The sequence below is a fragment of the Podarcis tiliguerta genome, assembly GCF_965153285.1.
Source record: "Podarcis tiliguerta genome assembly, chromosome: 8".
In the NCBI taxonomy this organism is placed as follows: domain Eukaryota; kingdom Metazoa; phylum Chordata; class Lepidosauria; order Squamata; family Lacertidae; genus Podarcis; species Podarcis tiliguerta.
In genome coordinates this window covers 27,319,389-27,341,162 of record NC_139541.1, presented here as the reverse complement: position 1 = coordinate 27,341,162, position 21,774 = coordinate 27,319,389, and the positions used below count along the sequence as shown (strand labels likewise).

Below are 21,774 nucleotides of genomic sequence, written 5' to 3'. Positions count from 1 at the left end.
GTTACATGACGCGTTTATGGGGTATTTACCTGCCTCCACCTGCATTTGCTTGACCTTTAAACGTCTCCCTTGCCAGATGTTCATTCATCTCACACTTCCCATGCATTTCCCCATCACATTGCAAGCTGCAGAAGTCTGCTGCTGTTGTTTTTAAAAGTGAATTTGTAACGGCAACAGAGTGCCTTAACCCGCTTTAATCTCACAAAAGGAAAGTTCTGACATGCATTCAAATCCCTCCCAGAAAATTTTGAGAGTCTGGAAGCACCCTGGATAAGGGGCCCTCCGATTCTCATAACAACAATCACAATCAGAAATTTGGGGGAGATGGCAGCAAAGCTGCACAGCATTCCTCCACCCAGGTTTGTTTCAAGCTCCCCACCCGCCAGGGGCAGAGAGGGACCAGCAGCAAAGCTCTGAGGAACCCCTCCCCCCCGCCCTCAATGAGTTGGCAAGGGCTTTATCTTAAGGAGAAGTGCCTTCTGAAGCTCCGCTGCCCCTCAGCCTGTCAGGCTGGCAAGGCTTTGCCGTGCTTCTCCTTAAGGCAGGTATGTCCAAAGTCTGGCCCGGGGCCTAATCCTGCCCGCCGGTCAGTTTAATCTGGCCCCTGTGGCAGTTTATTTCCTGGGGTAAAATCCCCCCAAAAGCTCAAAAAATGGTCAACAACTTTCGTCGGTCCTCATGCATGTTCACTTCATCAAATCTTGCTCTCTTTGAAAAAAGTTTGGGCACCCCTGCCTTAAGGGAAGCCTTTGCAGAGCCTCTCATGCCCCCCCCAACCACATTATAGGGACAGCAGGAGGCATTTTGCCTCAGGTGCCGAAATGTCTTGAGCTACCCCTGACTACAAGTCCCAGAATCTCCAGTCAGAAAATGAGACTTAACTTTTCTAAGTGGCAGCAATTGCAAGCCAATAATCATAGAACACCTCCTTCAAGTGTTAGTTTCAGGTGGTAGCCGTGTTGGTCTGATGCAGTCAAAATATATAAAGAAATTGTCCAGTAGCACCTTAGAGACCAACTAAGTTTGTTCTTGGTATAAGCTTTTGTGTGAATGCACACTTCTTCAGATACTATGAAAGCTTACACCAAGAACAAACTTAGTTGGTCTCTAAGGTGCTACTGGACAATTTTTTTATATATTTCAAGTTTTAGTATTACTGAAGGATTTAAAGAAAGAACGGAGGGAACTGGCTCCTCCCCTGAGCCAAATCTGCTTATGATGCAACCCCTACTAATCTTCATTTCCCCTTCATTTTTAGAACTAAAAAAAATTTAAAAAAAAGATTAGGCAGGAATCCGAGAGTCATTATTGGAGGTGGTGGTTTCATAAAACAGCTATTAAATGTGCAGGTTAATTAACTTCTGGTCAGAACAAGATTCTAAAGGTCATTTTTATTGGCCAGGAAATGTTTAAATGGAAAGGGTTCCGGAAAAGTGACCACCTTTTAGTTTTTGTATTAACGTTTTTTCTATTCTTTCCAAGTGCCACCATGGAAAAGGTCCCAGGTTCAATCCCCGGGATAGACAACCCTCAGGGACCCCATCCCCCGTTCCACCACTGGAAGGTGGAGCCTGAGACAACAGGGGGCGGAGCAACAGATGCGGGCCACTTTGTATAGAAGTCCACATTTCATCCACGCATAGGAGCCAACCCCTAAGGACCAAGCTCCATTTGCCCTCCCGATAAAATATTTGAGGGGGGCTGCCCTCCCCCAAATTGATAGGCATTCCTATGGTGTTCCAATGGTGCCAGAATTATTAGGATTTCCTGCACTGGTAGGTGCTTGGACTACCGTAAATGGCTTCTGAGGTGCCTCCACTTTTAGGATTCTATTTGTTAGTGGCAATTCTTATAATCTCTGCCCATGGGAACTTATCGTCCTCAGTTTTTGCCTTTTGGATTTGCATTCTTAAAGATTTGCCCTTTTTAATTTTTTTTTATTAATTTATTATTTGTACCCTGCCCATCTGGCTGGGTTTTCCCAGCCACTCTGGGCGGCTTCCACAAAGACCAAAATTAAACTACAATGTCATACATTAAAAACTTCCCTGGACAGGGCTGCCTTAAGATGTCTTCTGAATGTCAGGTAGTTGTTTATTTCCCTGACATCTGATGGGAGGGCGTTCCACAGGGCGGGCGCCACTACCGAGAAACCCTCTGCCTGGTTCCCTGTAACTTGGCCTCTCGCAGTGAGGGAACCGCCAGAAGACCCTCGGCGCTGGACCTCAGTGTCCGGGCAAAACAATGGGGTGGAGACGCTCCTTCAGGAATACCGGACCGAGCCCGTTTATGGCTTTAAAGGTCAGCACCAACACGTTGAATTGTGCTCAGAAACGTACTCTTCTCCCAGGTCTGCAGAAGTTAAATCTCCACGACTTGGAGAATGGTTGACACAAGGAAACACCACCTTAATAAGACTGGAGAAGTGGTCCAAAAATAACAAAAGGAATTTCAACAGGTGGAAATGTAAGCTTCTACACTTAGGCAGGAAGAACCAGGTGTACCTGGTCTGCCAGTAGTACGTGTGAAAAGGATCTAGGGATGTTAGTAGACTACAAGCTCAACATGAGTCAGCAGTGTGATGCAGCAGCAAAAAAAGCTAATGCTGTTCTAGGCAGCATCAACAGAATTATAGTGTTCCGAACAAGGGAAGTATAGTATTGCTCTGTTCTGCCATGGTCAGATCACACTTGGAGTAATGTTTCCAGTTCTGGGTGCCAAAATTAAGAATGGTATTGACAAGGTGGAACAAGTACAGAGAAAGGTGCGCACCAAGAAAGGTGTCTGGAAACTAAGACTGATGAAGAAAGGTTGAGCGAGTTGGGTATGTTTAGCTTGGTAAAGAGGAGACTGTTATTGTGCTCGGATCCTGTTTGCAGGATTCCCAATGAGGCATCTGGTTGGCCACTGTGAGAACAGGATGCTAGACTAGATGGGCCATTGGCCTGATCCAGCAGTGCTTAATTTATATTATGGTGTAGTGGTTTGAGTGTCAAACTAGGACTTGTTGGGTGACTTGATTCAGCTGTGAACCTCACTGGATGACTTGGGCAGGCACTGTTTCTTAGCCAAACCTACCTCACAAGGTTGCTGGGAAAGTAAAACAAGGGGGGGGGAGAGAACTATGTCCTTGAGTTCCTTGAAGGAAAGGTGAGATACAAACTATAGCAATAAATAAATAAATCTGCACAACTGGAAAAGCATGAAAGAAAAACGTGTATTTCCTTTATGGAAATAACTGCCACAAAACCTGTTTTTCCATTCCTGCCCCACCCCCCGGAAAAAATAGCAACCCCCGTCCCAGCAAAACTGGGTGGAAAAACCCCAGATGTGTTCCCTGCTCCAACACAGTTTTCCCAGTCTTTCCCCAGTCCTTCACATCTCTGTGCTCATCCCAAGGGCAAGTGGTCCGGCTCTCTCAAAAACTAGTGTCCCTTTTTAGCCTCAATAAAAACAGCCTTGTGGAGACAGGGCAAGGTTAACACGATCTCCCTGTTGAGTTATTGCTGGCCTGAGGGTGGAGCTGAAGCCTTTGTCAGCCTAAACTTTTAGGAAACAACACAGAGAGCTTTGCCGCTTTTTATATCTCCACGTACGACTCGTCGTTTTGGCACTTTCTTAGATGCAATAAATATCAATTCCTGGAGGGTGACTGGCCCTGAAAATTATCAAGAGTTGCCGGCTTTCTTCTGGTTGCCTTTGTCCTTACAAAATCTTCACGGCCTGATTTACAGTCTTTGCAAAATGCAGCCTGCCTCCTGGTATCCTGTGCAATTAGGATTGCACCTGCTCTTGGCCAGAGCAGATATTGCGGGGTGGGGGGAGGTAATCTGTCTGTAAGCAGGTGCTCCCCTCCCCTCAGCAACATTGCATCAGCAGTTCAGGCTGTAACAAGAAACTCCCTAGCCAGTTCATTCAAGCACCAATCAAAGTAAGGATGCTTGCCTCCGAACGTGAAATAGGCTGTTTGGAAGAGGATTGTGCCAGGAACGGCTGCTCAGGCCTCCATGGCAACAAGGGAAATCGTGCAACCTCAGGGAAGCTGGAGCAGCACAGTGTGATGGTTAGAAGCCAGGAAGCCCTGGGTTCAAATCCAGGACTCAGTGGGAAAGCAATGATGCTTTGCATGCCAAAGGAATTCAATAATAATAATAATTTAATTTTTTGTCAATATTATTTTATAAGTTAAGGGACTTTTTGCTCAATTTAATATTTTACAGAGATAGTTATTTTACATATTGTGACTTGCTGTTATTTTTATTGATTACAGTTCACTAGATTTATCATAATTGCTGAGAGCGAATTTCTGTTTGATTATTATTTGCTGATATTTTGAGAGTCGGTTTTATAGTGTACCAATATTTTCTAATGGATTTTTGAATATTGCCTTATTTGATATAAGCCAGGGGTCAACAAACTTTTCCATCAGGGGGCCGGTCCACTGTCCCTCAGACCTTGGGTGGGGGCACGGACTATATTTTGAAAAATATAAACACCCTGCAAGCTGGTCCTGCGGCTGCCTCTGGACATGGAGGAGGAATGCACTCTGCACGCGCTCAGGAGTGCGTCTCGGCACCGCCCACTCACCTTGGGTTTGATCCCCGGCATCTTTCAGTTGATTGACAGGTGGGCGTTGTTTGGGGGGAAATAGAGCACCTGTTGGGCCAAGACTGACCCACTGGCTCTAGCTTCCTTGCCCCCTTTTTAGAGCAAAATATTGCCAGCTCCCTGGGCGTCCTCAGCACTGTCTCTTCCAAAGTGCTGCACCCACCACAGTCGATTGCTCAGGGGAGCGAGGAGCATGTGCCAATATAGCCCTCCTTGCAAGGTTGCCGTGAGGATGCTGTGAGACCCAAAAGATTTAGCGTCATGCTGCTAAAGCGCCACTTACCCAGCTAATTCACCGAAAATCTCAGAGACGTAGGAATAATCCCCTCCAGACTTCGGGATGGTGACTCCTAACTCGGCGTAACACAGCGACCCGAGGGCTGCGATCCCCCCGCCGAGCACCCAGATGATGAGGGCGAGCCCCACGGACCCCGTGTGCTCCAGGACTCCTTTGGGGGAAATGAAGATGCCGGAGCCGATAATGTTACCTGGGAGGAGCAGAAGGCGTAGGAGAAGATGAATTAATATATAGGCATATCATCTCGCTACTCTAGTATGCTCAACAACAATAGTAATAACTTGAAGAGGAGAATTTGGATAGTACTTGGCAGACGTATTTTTCTTCAGATACACCAAAGCCATAGGAAGCTGCCTTCTACCCAATCAGACCATTAGCATGGCCAGGCCACCCATGAGACAGGCTGAAGCAGCTGCCTCAGGTGGCAGAATCCAAGGGGCATCTCCACAGACACACACACACACCCATTGCCGGATGAGCAAGGAGAAGCGGCTGAGGCGCCTTTGGGTTCTGGTATGAGATCTTGCGAGAGCCTCATGAAATATCTCAAGAGTCCCACGAGATCTTGCAGGGATACCATAAGATCCCACAGAGCTCTCGTGAGATCTGTCCAAAACGCAGAACCTGTGTCCCCAATAAGCAAGGCTTTGGCGGAGGCAATATGGAAGGGGGGGGGGTGAGTATCTGGTGTTCATGCAGGGCTGCACCTTCCCATTTCAGCAAAACAGGATGGACCCATAGCTGTCAACTTTTCCCTTTTCTTATGAGGAATCCTATTTGGAATAAGGGGATTTCCCTTTAAAAAAGGGAAAAGGTGACAGCTATGGATGAACCACCCTTGCCGTTTGGGTCCATCTAGCTCAGCATTGTCACCATCATCATTGTCAATCATATTTATATGCTGCTTAATGTTCAAAATCCCTAAGCGGTTTACAAAAAAACCACACATGCCACAGTAAGATAATGTTGAAAAAGAATAATATTCATGCCACATTTAAAACTCTGAATGCAAAGAGATGCCTCAGTAAAAGCCATCAATAAAACAGTAAATAATAAAGCAGAATGATGTGGTGACCAGTTTAAATAGATGGGTCTTTAGGAGGCGTGTGATGATGATGAAAGCTTGCTGCTGTTTCTGCCTCATGAACAGCACATGTAAGGGTGACTGACCACTGTCCATGCTGGCAGGTGCAGATGAGAGTCTAGCAATAGCTAGACTTGTCAACAGTGACTGGCAGCGTTTCTCTAGGTTTTCAGACAGCTTTACCTAGAGATGCTGATGACTGAACCTGGGGAACTTCTGCCTGCAAAGCATCTGCTGTACTGCTGAGCTATGGCCCATGCCACTCTGGTATCCTCCAAGTGCTTTGGACTCTGACACCCATCAGCTCCAGTCAGAATAGGACCCAGCCCTATAATTCGCCACTCCCTAAGCTGGACTGACACCAAAATCTGCCGTAAAGGAAAGCCCTAAGCAGACAATAGCTATTGAAACAACTATTGGATGCTTTTCAAGGAAGATCCCAGGATCATTTGCTTGGCGCTCAGGCACTCAGTAAAAGGCACGGGATTTAAGAAATTGTTTTCATGACTGCTGTGAGTAAGACAGTCAATGAAAGAGGAGAACTTTCTCAGAATGACAAAGAAAGGAGGTGTTAGGAAGAGGTGGAAGAACTTTAATCTCGCAGCCAAATGGCTTTTCTGGCGCAGGATTTAATCCGGACGGGGAAAGTCTAATTAATATTCAGAAGAACCTTCTCCAAAGGAAGACGGTCAACCTGGGCGGAATGCTAAACTAGGCTGGGGAAACCTGGAACCAGGACAGCTATGCTAATAGGTTGGACCCTGCGCAGTGAGGGGAGCGCAGCAGGGTCAGGGCCTGCCTTTCAAGAGCGGTGGGTTACGTAAGGAGACTCTCAGAGGGAGCAAGTAGATTCCCCAGACCCAAACCGCGGCTTGGAGCAAAATGCAACTGTGCTATAATCAAGCACGTACACACAACACAGAGATACACAGCATTTCTAAATGAATAAATAAAATCGTAGAGTTGGAAAGGACCCAAAGAGTCGTCTAGTCCAGTGCAGGAATCACAGCTAAATAAATACATAAGGTTTTGTGTTGCACAGGAGCCCAGGGTGGCAACAACAGCGTAGTAAAACAATGCCATTAAAACACACTAAAAACAGTTACGAACATCTAAAAACATCAAAGGAAGAGTAACATGCCCCGGCAGCAAAGAGTTTTGAAGTTGCCAGGAACAGTATCTTTCAGCCATCCATTGTCTGGGTGACTGGGAAAGTTTAAAAATTCCTTGTGTGTGTTAAGAATGAAGGGGGTGAGATGCACCTCTCACAGAAGAGGAACAGCCACTGAGAAAACGCTGCCGTGGCTCTGTGCCAACCAGGCAGGACCTAACAGTGCCACCAACAGGGTAATTTTCACAGGTCAGGGTGTTTAGTTTACATTTCCTCAACTTCCAGGTCAGCAGCTGTGCCGCTCTCCTGCTGCAGCAAAGTGTCAAGGAGCCTTGTGTCACTCAGAAGCCAACCCAGCTGTTCGTATTTAAGATGTCACAAGACGCTTTGTTGTTTGTACCCGTTACTTCAGTAACCCTTTCTGCCACATTATTGAAAAGCAGGCCAGAAATACTATTTCTTCTTTTTTCTGTTGACTTGATGGGACTGAAGCAATCAATGTGAGCTGCTTTCAACCACTTGGCGAGTCAACTGAACACAGACACACCCTTCTTAAATTTCGCAATCCTGTTTTATTGGGAATACATGCAAAAGATACCGTAGAAAGGGTGTGTGATCTACTGTCAGATCTTTGCTTTTGTTGTGACTTACATGGTCTTTCTTTCTGAAGAAATCTCCGAGAGAGAGAGAGAGAGAGAGAGAGAGAGAGCGCGCGCTATAAATTGTCATTGTGATGATGACTTTAATAATTTATTTTATTGCTTGGGTTTTATTGCTTCCTTTTGTTTTATTTTTGTTTGATGTTTTAACTGATTCTAGCTTCTATTTATGATGATTGATATACATAGTATTTTCAATATTGGCATGTGCGAATGTCTGATCTGTTGAGATATATCAGTTCCGTTTTTGCACCAGAGTACCCCAAAACCACTTCTAGAGATTGATGGAGGCATCTAGTTTTGAGAGATATTTTTGGCCTTTGGCCATAAGCAACAAATGTTTCACCCAATTAATGCAACTTTCTTAGGATTTCTTGTTTACTTCCACATTTGTGTGTGTATGGGGGGGGGATCCATCATGTGGACCATAATATATGGAAATGGGGCACCCACATCCCATGTAACATTAATGGCAGTTGTGTAGTCTGGGAGCACTGCTGGGAGCATCTTAGAAGTGGCAACAGAATCTTCAACCCAGGTCAGCGTTTGGTGTGGGCCTCGGCTACAGTGCTCCTTAGGTGGCGTGGTGGGGGTCAACCCCATAGGTGAAATCCCCTCCATATCCGGCTTTCACTTCTGGGCTAAGAACAGGCTACCAAACAGAATTGCCCAAGGGGCCAGGTTTGGCTCAAGCACAGCTAGCTGCTGATCCCTAACTTAGGTTATAAACAGAAGCAAGGATGGGGAGGGACAGAAATCCCAAGCCCGAAATGAGCAGATGTGTGAGGCTTCGTCTCCATCTGCTGGCCCTAGAATGAAAACCAGCCCCCTGGGCTTACACAGGAATCTTTGAAGAGGAACGTTGGGAATTCACTAGCCAAGCTTTTTTCCTTTTTTTGTTTTTCATGCTGGAAAATTTCTCAAGGCAAGGGAATTCTCTGCCATCTAAGCGAATGTCTGCGGGAGAGCTTTTCACCTGCTCTTGCTGATGTGAGTGAAATCATATGAATGAAAGTGAACCGGGAGGAGGAACACTAAAACGCCATTAGCTGGTGCATTAGCTTTGTGGGGGCGCTTTGTAGAGCCCCCTTTCCCAAGATCCAGCTGTTGCCTGACCATCGCACCTTGCAAAGCCCTATGCATGGCGCTCCATGAGACTCGACAATAATCAACACTGCCAGAGCTTGCTCAGGGCTCTGTGCCCTCCCTGCTTTCAGCTCAGACAACATCTTACCCTGACCCACACCCTTACGAATGGCAGCAGGTGGGAGGGCAAGAGGTTCCTCAAAACTGTCACAGAAGAGTGCATAGTTAAACTATGGAGGCAGTGATGGTCACCAACTTAGATGGCTTTAGAAGAGCATTAGACAAATCCATGGAGGAGAGGGGTATTGATAGCTACTAGCCACGACGGCTACGCTCTTCCTCCATAGCTGGAGGTAGCAAGCTTCTGAACATCAGCTGCTGGAAACCACAGGGCTCTTGTGCTTGCTGGTTTCCCACAGGCATTTGTATGGGCCACTGTGAGGATAGGATGCTGGACTAGATGGGCCATTGGCTTGATCCAGCATTCTATTATTACGTTTTTATAAGAGTCCCAAGGGGAAGATGGAGAGGCCTGCAGGTGCAGTTGTTAGACCATCCAAAGAGCTGCTACGCTTAACCCATTTGCAGGCCACGATAGGATGGGAAAATGCGGCAAAAATGAACTAAAGCAACACACACACACACAAAACGAAGCACTGCAGACATGCCGTCAGCAACCTTGGCAACCGCCCACCAATCTCAGGCTGACGCCCCCAGACAATATAGGAGGAGCAACAGAGTTAGCGCCATTGCTCTGCCAACAGCAGTCCTGAGCAGAGAGCGAACCAAAGCTGCTCTAAACTGTAGTATTTCCTGTATGCCTGTAAAACTCAAACCATGGTTTGGAGTCTGAACCGTGGTTAGTGTAAACTGCAGTTTGGCATGATGTCTGAACTGAGCCTCCATCTTCATTTGCCCACTCACTGAAAGAGGTATTAGAGAGGGTTGATCTTAATAACAGGATGTGATAAATGAATGAACTTCCCAGTGTCTTAAAATGCGGCAACCATGTTCTCCTTGGTGCGCCAGGCTGGGGGGGCGGGCGGGTGAAGAAATAGGCAAACCCAGTAGCTGTGTAAAGATGCTAAAGAAAAGCCTTTTTGTTCCTAACAACTTTGAGAAATTCAGCCACAAATCGTTCAAGAGCCGTTCATTCATGTGAAAACACGAGCCCTGTAGCCCTGCCAAAGTGGAGGAGAACTGAGGTGATCCGCTCCAGAATTCCTAGTCATGCAAGTACACCCATTTAGCCTCGGTGGCACCGTTAATCTATGACACACGCAGTGTGTTTCGGGGCGTGCTCTTATGCCAGGGGAAAAAAAAAGAGAATCTATAGTTTCCAGCAGGATAGAGGTGCCATTTCACTCTTGTGACTCAGTGAACAACTGCAGCTTCCCTCAAAACGCACAACATGCAATACGAAGGAGAATTAAAATCTCCCTAGCCACGAGTGGCGTCCATCATGTTGTGTGCTTTTAAAGCACTTTAGCCAACTCTCTGATCTAGGTTGAAGTAAGGGAACGTGATTGGCAGCCGCCCTCTTCTCCTGGACTCCTGTGGAAAAACACTCTTGGATAATGTGCTTATGAAGGATTATAATGCTATTTTTCAAATAGGACCACTCTCTCCTCATAACCTTCTTTTTCATTTCTTGCTTTGATCTTTTCTCTTCACCATTGTTATTGCTTGTTGTATATTAGAAATGAAAACAGGAACAAATACATAAAAACCGCAACTATCTAATCTACCTTCAGAGGCTTAAACATGACGTTAACCCATATCTTCCTTCAAGAAAAGCACCCAAAGGTGATCCAGGCAGGCATCTCTTGTAGGATGCTGCAACTCATGCCTGCACTGTTATTTTAGCTTTATTGCACTTTCCAAATGACATCGTTGGCATAAAAATGACAGTCTGTATTCCCCCTCCCCCATTTAATCCAGATTTAACCTTTCCAGGGGAAATCAGATAAATAAATAAAAACCTTTTCCTAATGACCCATTTGCAATATCTGAACAACCCCCATGTACAACATTAATCCTGTCTGGAAGCACTTTCAGGATCCTTCAGCATCTTAAAGGCAATGTCTTTATTGTGACCACCTTCCCAAGACGGTGCCCTCAGGATGTTTCAGACTACAGCTCCTGGCATGGTGAAGAGCTGCCACTTCTGGGAGGGGACTGTAGAGCTTGGAGGGGGGGGGGCACACTAATGTCTTCTTGTACTTCCCAAAGCATCCTGAGATGGGAAAGAAATTTGACCCATTTCACATTTCAAGGAGAAACTACATAGCCCATACTTTCTGAAACAATCCATGGACTGAAACGCAACCTCCATCCTTTCAAATCTGCACATCTCCGAATTTCTCAGTTGCACTTCTCTGGCCAAGTCATGCGCACAAGAATGTGCATGTCTGAATGAAGTGTGCAGAGAAAATGAATGTCACTTCGTCTGTTTATGTTTGAAGAAACTCTGATCAGGGATGGGAAATCAATGCCCACCCCACATGTTGAGCTACAACTCTCACCAGTCCTAGCAGGTAGCAGAAGGGCCACAGGGTTCCCGCCCCTGGGCTTTTCTCAAAATGAATTTAAGGTGGCTTTACAATAATAAAATGTAGAATCATAAGGTGGATCTATAACACTATCAATAAGTCAGAAATTAGATGGTTATAACAAAATTAAAAAACCCTACAGAAAAACGCATATAAAAAATTCCTGCTCTCTGGTGCCATCTGGTGTTGCATGTTTATAGCGCATTCAAATCATTGTTTTTTACTAATGTAGCCAAGTCCATAGAGTTGGAAGGGTCACAAGGGTCATCAAGTCCAACCGACTCTTTTGCCCAATGTGGGGCTTGAATCCACAAACCTGAGATTAAGAGTGCCATGCTTTAGCAACTGAGCTATCATGTCACATGCACACCATTTTTATACATCAACTCTCACTCTCTCTCTCTCTCTCTCTCTGTCTGTCTCTGTGTGTATGTACAACAGTTGAACAGCATTAACACAATCAGCCAAGAACCCTAGCAAATAGAAAGAAGAGTGACTCCTAAAATACCTGAAGATCTAAAGACAGCAGCATTAATGTAACACAAAAAAGAGAAAAATGCTCGGATAATAACCTCCTTTTGAACAGCTGCATTTTAACCAAGCACGTCAAAGTATCAAGACTTGACATATCTCATCTGGAACAGCATTCCACAAGGGTGGCCACTTTCACATGGCCGAAAGAGAAATCGCATCACCATAAAATTTGCACGCTTTATTTTATAGATATAGATGCAAATTACCACCATTTTTTTTAAAAAAAGGAACGCGTTCTGTTTCGTCATAGGGGGACTGGAGGAGACAGTGGCCTGGGGGCGTCAGTGCCTGCTCAGTCCACTCTCCAGGTGGCAACATCCTGCCCGTCTCCCTTGAACTATTTCACAGGCCAATCTCATTGTTCCTTCCATTTCCCAGAACTGGATAGGGATGCAACTGCATGCAAAAGTCAGCATTATTTTGGGATAGGGTTTGGTGGTGTGCGGTTCCCATATATATGGGGCACGTGCTTAGAGGCGGCAGTGAACAAACGGAAATGAAACAGTGCCTGCCAGCTACACCTAAGTTGCAAGGCATAAATATACAGCGATATTTCATAGTAGACAAGAATGGCCTATATGATGGGTGTCGAGTTAATACGAACCAGCTTTACCAAACCTTCCAAGTGTCCCTATTTTCCAGGGACGTCCTTGATTTAGAGAAGCCATCCTGGTTTCTGATTTGAACCTGGAATGTCCCGCTTCTCCTTAGGATATCCCTATTTTCATTGGAGAAATGTTGGAGGGTATGGTATGGAGTTATCCGAATCACCAAGCCATCTGAAGGCAATCCTGTATAGGGAAGTTTTTTTAAAAAAAGTTTAATGTTTTCTTATGTTTTTATATATGTTGGAAGCTGCCCAGAGAGGCTGGGGCAGCCCAGTCAGATGTGTGGGGTATAAACAGTAAAATTATCATTTATGGAATGGGACGTCCCTATTTTCATCAGAGAAATGTTGGAGGGTATGCTTTACTCTTAAGTTTGGGGTCATTTCGAAACAATGGCAGTAATGGAAACAGGCACCCAACTCTGCCACAAGCGAAGTCAGTCCTCTAGTTTCTAATGGATGTCCTTTTTTCTGGCAATGCCTTATGAGAAAGCAAAGGGCAGCCATTAGAAACTAGAGGACGAAAGGGGACACATCTAGTTTAATTTGCAAGCATAGATGTAAATGGAGAAAAAATTGCTCTAATTTAAACAGAAATACAATACATTTCACTGTAAATGGGGGAGGATGGTGACCAGGGCAAGCTGGAAGCCTGCTCAGTCTGTGGCCCAAATTTGTTGAGGGACAATTTCAAGGGTCTCTCACCTACTTCCAGAAACCAACGATGAACCAAGCCACTCTTCCAAGAGAGGAGGCCTCCTTCAGCCGAGGCCTGCTTTGTTGGGCAAGATATCCCACTGGCTTCGGTGTGCCTAGGACCGCAGCCTTGGGCTGGGGCTGGATTGTGCCCACAGTTCAACCCCAGGCTCATTAAATTTGATGAGGGCACCCAGGTTTACTCTGAGGGCCGAGTGGCCGAAACAAAACAAACTTTACATAAGCCCGTCTTTGCTTTGCTACCGGGCATTGAACTAAGCAGGCCCCGGTTCAGCGCCCAGGGGTCTAATTGAGAAGGGATAATTCCCTGTGCCTTATGTAACATGCCATGTCCTCTTGGCGGCAACAAGGACTGGCGATGAGCAAATGGAGGAGCCACCCTGAAATCCAAACAGGAGAATTTGGTCTTTTCAGGGTCAATGTGGATGGAGCATATGCTTTGCATGCAAAAGGTTCGATCCCCAGCAGCATGCCCAGCTAGACCTGGGAGAGACACGCTGCCTGAAACCCATGTGTGTGAGTGTGTGTGGCTGCTGCCAGTCAGAGTACACAATACTAATCTAGATAGACGAAGAGTCTGATTTGGTATAAGGCATCTTCCTATCTGGTGGGACATGGGTGGCGCTGTGGGTAAAAGCCTCAGCGCCTAGGGCTTGCTGATCGAAAGGTCGGCGGTTCAAATCCCCGCAGCGGGGTGCGCTCCCGTTGTTCGGTCCCAGCGCCTGCCAACCTAGCAGTTCGAAAGCACCCCCGGGTGCAAGTAGATAAATAGGGACCGCTTACTAGCGGGAAGGTAAACGGCGTTTCCGTGTGCGGCGCTGGCTCGCCAGAGCAGCAATGTCACGCTGGCCACGTGACCCGGAAGTGTCTCCGGACAGCGCTGGCCCCCGGCCTCTTGAGTGAGATGGGCGCACAACCCTAGAGTCTGTCAAGACTGGCCCATATGGGCAGGGTACCTATCTTCCTATCTCCTGTCTTCCAAACTTTGGGGTGCTGAGGGGCATGGTGGAAAGTGTTGAATGGTTGCATATTAGGTAATCCCACAGCTGGGGGGGGGGGACACTGATGCAGCTGGGAGCCCACCAGGACTGGAATTGGCCTGCAGGAGGGGGTGAAGGAAGTCCAGCAAACAGAACATAGTTTTACTGGGTCAAAACAATGGAGCAGATTCTCTCTGACTCCAACTCTTACGTTCCTCACACAACTTCTTTGCAGGAGCAAAACATGGGACAAGAGAGGGTGTGTTTTTTGCTTGCGTTTTTTTCTGTTTTGTTTTTTTGCTTGAGCTATAATTCCAGCATTCCTCCTGGATTTTACTGGGGTAGGAATTTCTAATCGCATTATGTTATGACCAAACTTTAAAGATTTTTAAAAATTGGTTTTAAGATTTATTTATTTTTAATACAAAAACGTTATTCTTTAAACTGCCACTGAGTTGTAAAGAAGTTATTTGGCTGCAGGGCAGAAATGCATTTTCTTTATTAAAACACACACACACACACACACCCCTACAACTGAGCCTTTAATGATTTCGCTGATGTGATTTTTATGTAGAAGTTTTCTGAAAACAAGGGCTTGGAAAGGGGGCATGAGAAATCCACGCGTTCCCCTCCCCCACCTCCGCAATCCCACAGTATTGCAAGGCATCACCTCATGGATCAGGCTGATCAACTTGTTGCCCATGCTGAGGATTATAATGAAATGTCTTGGAACTGAAGAACCTGGAACCCCAGATATAGAGGACAGAGGCGTCTTTCCCATAGGGCTTAGTGGTTCGTTGCGCCAGGGCGCTGGCCTCTCAGGGGCGCCCCAGCGAGTGGGGGAGCTGCGCAGCTTTGCGGGCGGCCTCCCCTTTCCCTGCACCCGCCAGCTGCGCCTTGCCAACCATATGGCTGGCGGGTATGCAGCTTCCTTCCCAAGCCTCTGCGGGAGGAGAGCGATCCCTGCAGAAGCTCAGGATGGAAGCTGCGCCCCACCAACTATATGGCTGGCTGGCGTGCAGCGTGCTCTCTCTCTCTCTCTTTCGTCCACCTGCCCTGTGGGAAGAGGGAGGAGGGCAATTCAAGTGGGAAGGAAGAAGATGAAGAGAGTCACCCCCCCCCATTTGCCCCCCTGCTGCCCTGGTTTCTCTCTCTCTCCCCCCCTGGAATCGTGCCCTGTGTTTGATGTTATGGGCAACTCTATCCCAGGGAAGGGAAGCCTCCTCCCTCCGCTCTTCTTCTTCTTCTTCTTCTTCTTCTTCTTCTTCTTCGGGGATGGGCTCCTTCTCCGGCTACCCCACCCCACCCCACCAACAAGGTCCCTAGGGGTTGTAAAGCACACCAGACCATTTAGCACCGACCCCATTCATTCCAGCAGCTGGCCATCACCCACTCACTCCAAGCCCTACAAGAAATATCATCACCATTATTATTATTATTATTATTATTATTATTATTATTATTATTATTAATATTAATACCAGTACTAGTACTACTACTGCCCTCCACCCATAGATATCAGGGCAGCTCACAGCCAGAAACTACGGTACTAAGCACATGCTAAAAACTAGAACAAAGGCGTACCAAACCAAGCCAGCAACGCTCCTTCGCCCTTATTTGTAAAACAAGGCTGTTAATTGCCTATCCAACAAAAATAAAAGGCACTGAAGGTTTTTGAGATCAATGCAAGCTAAAAAGCATTGCAGGGGGTTGGGCTAGATGACCCGCAGGGTCCCTTCCAATTCTACGCTTTTCTGAAAAACACACACGCACAGCCCGACTATGGTCCCTCTGCAGTCCTCGCCCCAAGCAACTGTGTGTGAGGCTTGTTCTCCAGAAAGTGTGCCTTGACTTGCTACCTGTGGTTTTTGGTCTCTCATCAGCCCCCTCCCCCCAATCTATTCATATTCCTTTCTCCCTAATCTCCAATATTAGATTTTCCTCTGGTTGAGACTTAAAAGAGAAAGCCCTAATTCCCAACTGTGTTTCTTGCTGCAGTCCTACTGTCTTCTCAGAAGAAAGGTCCTATAAGATTCAGCAGGGCTTACTCTCAAGTAACTGCAGTTAGGGCTGCAGCCTTTGCAACCCAGGTTTTGGGTCCTTTTTAGGTTCAGAATGTCACTGCTTTACAACCCCCCACCCCGCAATATTTGAAAACGTCAGCTTTGCACTTAAACACAAATTGGCCGGGAACTTCATTGTCTGTGTCTTTATTAATTTAATTAAAGAACAACAAACTGTTGATTGCTTTAACTTTTTAATATGTCGTGATTTAAATCATGAGGATGAATTAGAAGAACTGCTGGGTCTTGAATGAGTCTTGCTTTGGAACTGAGGACTTCATTGGCTTTTCTCCTGCCTTTTCATTTTATTTCATTTTATTCTCATTTGTTCTAAGCCAGGGCTTGTTAGAGACAATGTGTAAGTGTGGTGTCAGCTCCCTAAAAAATAGGTCAACAACTTTGGGGTCCCCCTCCTTATAAAAGGTTGACAACTCTGGGAAACCGGGGAGGGGGGGCGCCGAAGGGATCTTAGCACCACAGCTCTGGATATGCTTAAGATGGAGGAGCAAAACTACTCCAGGGGCAGTATCTTTCAGGTGGGGGCCTGCTGGAGAGCACAGGGGCCCACAGACCACATTACAGTGAGCCTCAGTGCCACAACCTACCTAGCCCTTGACTGCCTTTGGGTTGGACTAATGCCTCGTGTGCTGGGGGAAGAAAGCTGAGAGTCAGGGAGTGAGGACCTCTTTCTCCAAGGTGAGGGGGCCAGGTGAACTGCAGTGCATCGTTAGAAAGAGGCAGAAGGTTAAAAAAAAAATTAATGGTGAAAGGAGAATAGAAAGGAACAGGCTAAAACAGGGAAGCTGTTACGGGAGGAAGTGCAAATAAAAGGAAGGATTAAAGAAACCGGCAATTGCTGGAGGAGTTAGAAGTTTGCTGTGAACGGGAGAAGAAATTACAAGGGATGAGGAAAAGAAAAGAAGTTTGACAAGCCTGGAAGAGGAGGGGAAAGTGATCACAGTTAAAGCCCCTTAAATCAGCAGATCCCTCCTATAATGGGGAGAAGAGTCAACATTCTTCAAGAGCCAATGTCAGTATTGGAACTGAGGAGAGATGAAGAAGGAGCCCCTTGTGAGAAGGAAAATGAGGTGGCAGAGAATTTAGCAGTGGTACGGAAAAGGCACCCACTAGATCTGCTTGCCAAGCAGAAGATCTCTTGGCAGTGAAAAGATACACAGCTCACCTGCGTTAAGTGACCTGTGGTCTGCGCTTTGCTTACAAAGGGAAGATGCACCTTCCTGAGCGAGGCGAGTCCCAGAATTCCTTGCAAGAATCCCAGCAAGCACTAGGTCACTGGCTCCCAAAATCAGTGGCACCACCCCCTGGGGGCACTGGGAGCAGCCGAGTGGCAAATCACCATCAGACTTCAAAAAGCTGGTATCGCTGGATCAAGTTCCTCAGTTTCGTTGAATTACTCAAACTAAAGAGTTTTAAATGGATTTGGAACAAATGTGCAATTATTCGTTACTGTTTTGAATTAACTGTGTCTTTATGTTCCTTATTGGGTCATGCAAACTATTCTTGTGAATAATGCTTTTTTAAAAATATGAGGTAGGTGGCCCAGCGGATGAGTTTATGGAAAGGGGAGGACAGGGCCCCCCCAAAGTTTGAGAACCATTGCGCTAGGTGGTCTCCTAGCAGAGCATAATTTACCTTCTGCCTGACCTTGTTGTACCCATTTATTTCAACAAGGCCCAGGAACTATGGCTGTCTTTGGCAGCTGGGCATCCTATTCAGTGTTCCGTTCCATGCTTGTCTGTTCTGATTTTTTCCTCCCTTCAGACAAAACTTCCTCCCAGTCCTCTGCCTTTCTTCGCTTCCTGACATCCTGCTCCTTCTGTCTTGCCAGTGTGAGGTGATGCGGCTTGCATTTCATTAGGTGAAATCGAAGCCTCGCACAGCCAGACGGAGGAGAATCTCCTCGCCACACTCTGGAGTGTTATGCAAGGGAGCTCAATCGGCAAAAGCAAATCTGCGCAGCGGGAGAAGGAATCTGGGCTCAAACAAACAAACAAACAATACCAGCAGAGACCCGCACCCTCCAGATCTGGTGTCAGGTGTCTGCCAAGAAGAACCCCCTGGCAAGAAGAGTCCCCTGGACTCACTGAGGGAGAACGACTTGCCCAAAGGCCCTCCGAAAGCGGGAGCTGACCCCGAAGACTTCGCAGGTGAAATGAGGGGCAGCCTTCTTCACCCCGACTCTCAGGCCAACCATCACTTCCAAGAGGTTAATTGATGGCAACTAGCCACAATGGCTCACAGAAGAAGGCAGAAATGCTTCTGTGTACCAGTTGCTGGAAACCCCAGAAGAAGAGAGGGCTTTTGTGCTAGAATCCTGCTTGCTGGCTTCCCAGAAGAGGCATCTGGTTGGCCACTGTGAGAACAGGATGCTGGACTAGATGGGCCATTGACCTGATTGACTAGTTGGCTCTTCTTCTTATTGTTCCTACGTTCTTAGTCACTCACTCAGCACTGCGAAAGGTTCTTTCTTTGCCTGATGAATGTAAAAACTCATTATGGGTATTGTAGTAGAGGAAATTGTTTCAAAAAGGTATACATTGGTCAAAACTGTGTACAAGAAGATGTCCATCATGACACAACCCCCAATTGTCCCTATTTTCCACGGACAGCCCCAGATTTACAAAAGTCGTCCTGGTTTCTGATTTGATCCCAGAATGTTCCCCTTTTCCTTAGAATGTCCCTATTTTCATCAGAGAAATGTTGGAGGGTATGGAGTTATATGACACCCCCCCCCCCCGAGCCAAGGAAATAAGTAACTATACACTACAGCCTTTAGAAGACATCTGAAGGCAGTTATGTATAGGGAAGTTTTTTAAATGTTTAATGTTTTATTATGTTTTTATATAGGCCGGAAGCCACCCAGAGTGGCTGGGGCAACCCATTCAGATGGGTCAGGTAAAAATAATAATATTATTTATTATTAGTATTAGTATTATGAAATAGGCCACAGGGGTCAGCAGACCTCTTCAGCAGGGGGCCGGCCCACGGTCCCTCAGACTTTGTGGGGGGCCAGACCATATTGGGAGGGGGGGGGATGAACGAATTCCTATGCCCCACAAATAACCCAGAGATGCATTTTAAATAAAAGCACACATTCTACTCATGTAAAAACACCAGGCAGGTCCCACAAATAACCCAGAGATGCATTTTAAATACAGTGGTACCTCGGATTACATATGCTTCAGGTTACATACGCTTCAGGTTACAGACTCCGCTAACCCAGAAATAGTGCTTCAGGTTAAGAACTTTGCTTCAGGATGAGAACAGAAATCGTGCTTCAGCGGCGCAGCAGCAGCAGGAGGCCCCATTAGCTAAAGTGGTGCTTCAGGTTAAGAACAGTTTCAGGTTAAGAACGGACCTCCAGAACGAATTAAGTACTTAACCCAAGGAACCCACTGTAAAAGGGACACATTCTACTCATGTAAAAACACACTGATTCCTGGACCATCCGTGGGCCAGATTTAGAAGACGATTGGGCCAGATCCGACCCCGGGCCTTAGTTTGCCTACCCATGGAATAGGGTGCCCCTATTTTCATCGGAGAGATATTGGAGGGTATGCAGTCCTGTTCCAAAACATGGTGGCGGCTTTTATGTAAGAGTAAGGAAGAAACCTTTCAGGCTAATAGCTGTGCAGATTCAACAGCAAAGCTGATCTCTCCCCACAGGGTCCCCTGCATTTTTGAACCTTTTGCAGTATTTTCTTTTGCAATATTAATGTGTTGCTAAGGTAGCGAGTTCCTTTCGCAGCAAAGCACAGCTCTGAAACCTCTTGGAACTTGCGGGCTCTTGGCAATGGCTGCCCCAACTGCGAACGCACATATTTAATTATAGAAAGCATATTGAAACGAGTGGCATCTCACAGTTTCATTCCCCTTTTTAAATTTGCTGGGCATGATCCAGCCAAAGCAAAGCACCTGTAAGTCCCATTGATGTCAGTGGAAAAGCTTTAAGCAGGGGTTTCATCCCCCATTGAAATGAATGAGGCCCAAAAGATAATGGAGGTGATCCCAGAGTCTGTCCACTGAAAGCATGAGACAGCCAAGCTCAGCCTGTAGGAGCCTGGCTATGGCCTGGATAGCAGACTTGTCTCAAAAACGCTGTGTGTACCTCCTCAAGTTCTCTAAAGAAAAGGCAGGATAGAAATGAAATAAACCAGCAGTTCTTAGCTTTATCTTGATCATGCCCCCTCCTTTAAATTTGGCAGCTACCTAGTCTGATCCCAATACATTTTATGCAATGAAATCACAGCATTCATTAAAAAGCTTCTCCCTTCCTACTCTGAACTCCCATGAGCATCATAACAAGGATTCTGCAAGAAGGAAAGCTGAATCCTGTATAATTTACGTGTTTCCACCCTAATTTTTCATGCCGTTCAGTGGCTCATTTCAGACATCATATCAAACAATGGTTTGTACTAGCCACAATTTAGAGCCCAAACCATGGCTTGAGTTTCCAAATGGAGGCAAACCATGGTTTAGAGCCCCTTGTCTGCTTTCAGTTTTCATCTGCCTGGTATTCCCATCTTCAGGTGCAGAGAGATGGTTGCAACTGTAGTTTGTCAATTTAAGCATCATGCCGATGAGTGGCTAGCACAAACCACAAGGTCTAAACCGGGGTCAGCAAACTTTTTCAGCAGGGGGCCGGTCCACTGTCCCTCAGACCTTGTGGGGGGGTGGACTATTTGGGGGGGGGTGATGCAAGAGCACCACGAGCCCCGATGGCTGCTTACCTGTGTCTTGCGAGTGGCAGGGGCTGGCGGCGGTGGCAGCGGAGGGACGATGAGTGGCACGCGAAAGGGCTCAGGAGAGGGGCTGCTTAAAATGGCGGCTGCTTGAGTGCTGCTGCTGCTGGCACCAACAAAGCCCAGCCCCCTTCCTCCTCTAGGCAGGGCAGGGAGAAGGGAGGAGGAGGGAGGGAGGGAGGAGGTGCCACCGCCATGTGAGGGAGAGGGAAAGAACCTGCGCGTTCTGGCGATTCACATGGTGTTTCCCGGACCATCTGCAGGCTGGATCCAGAAGGCAATTGGGCCTGATCCAGCCCGTGGACCTTAGTTTGCTGACCCATGGTCTAAACCTTCTTCACACAATGGTTTTCAATTCTGGTTTCGTGGCCAAAGCAAACTGTCACCTGTCAATGAAGACTGCATGCTAAACCACAGCTAAACCTTCCTGAATCAAGGTTTGGTGTGAGGTCAAAAATTGACAGAAACAACAGCCACATTTGCTGGATTGATTTCCTCCCATGACACTTAGTATAAGTGCCCTGCTCTGCCAGGTTAAGAGTGGGGAGGAACATCCTACTATGTCGAAAACAGGGATCATAGTTTGTTGCTCCCTTGCAAGCCACATTTACTCAAGGTTGGCCAGCGATTGTGGCCTGTGAGGAAGAAGCAAACCACAGACCCTGGGTTTGATTCAATGGGGAGCCAAGGCACAATGGTTGGTTTATCCCAC

The 21,774-nt window shown here is 46.7% G+C and overlaps 1 protein-coding gene across 1 annotated transcript in view; it reads right to left on the bottom strand.

The window, feature by feature from the left end:
- Positions 1 to 21,774, bottom strand: part of SLC7A10 (solute carrier family 7 member 10) — a 43,824-nt gene that overhangs the window by 11,454 nt on the left and 10,596 nt on the right. The window contains 1 exon segment of the mRNA XM_083454585.1: positions 4,892 to 5,096. Coding sequence (XP_083310711.1) covers positions 4,892 to 5,096 — 205 coding nt within the window.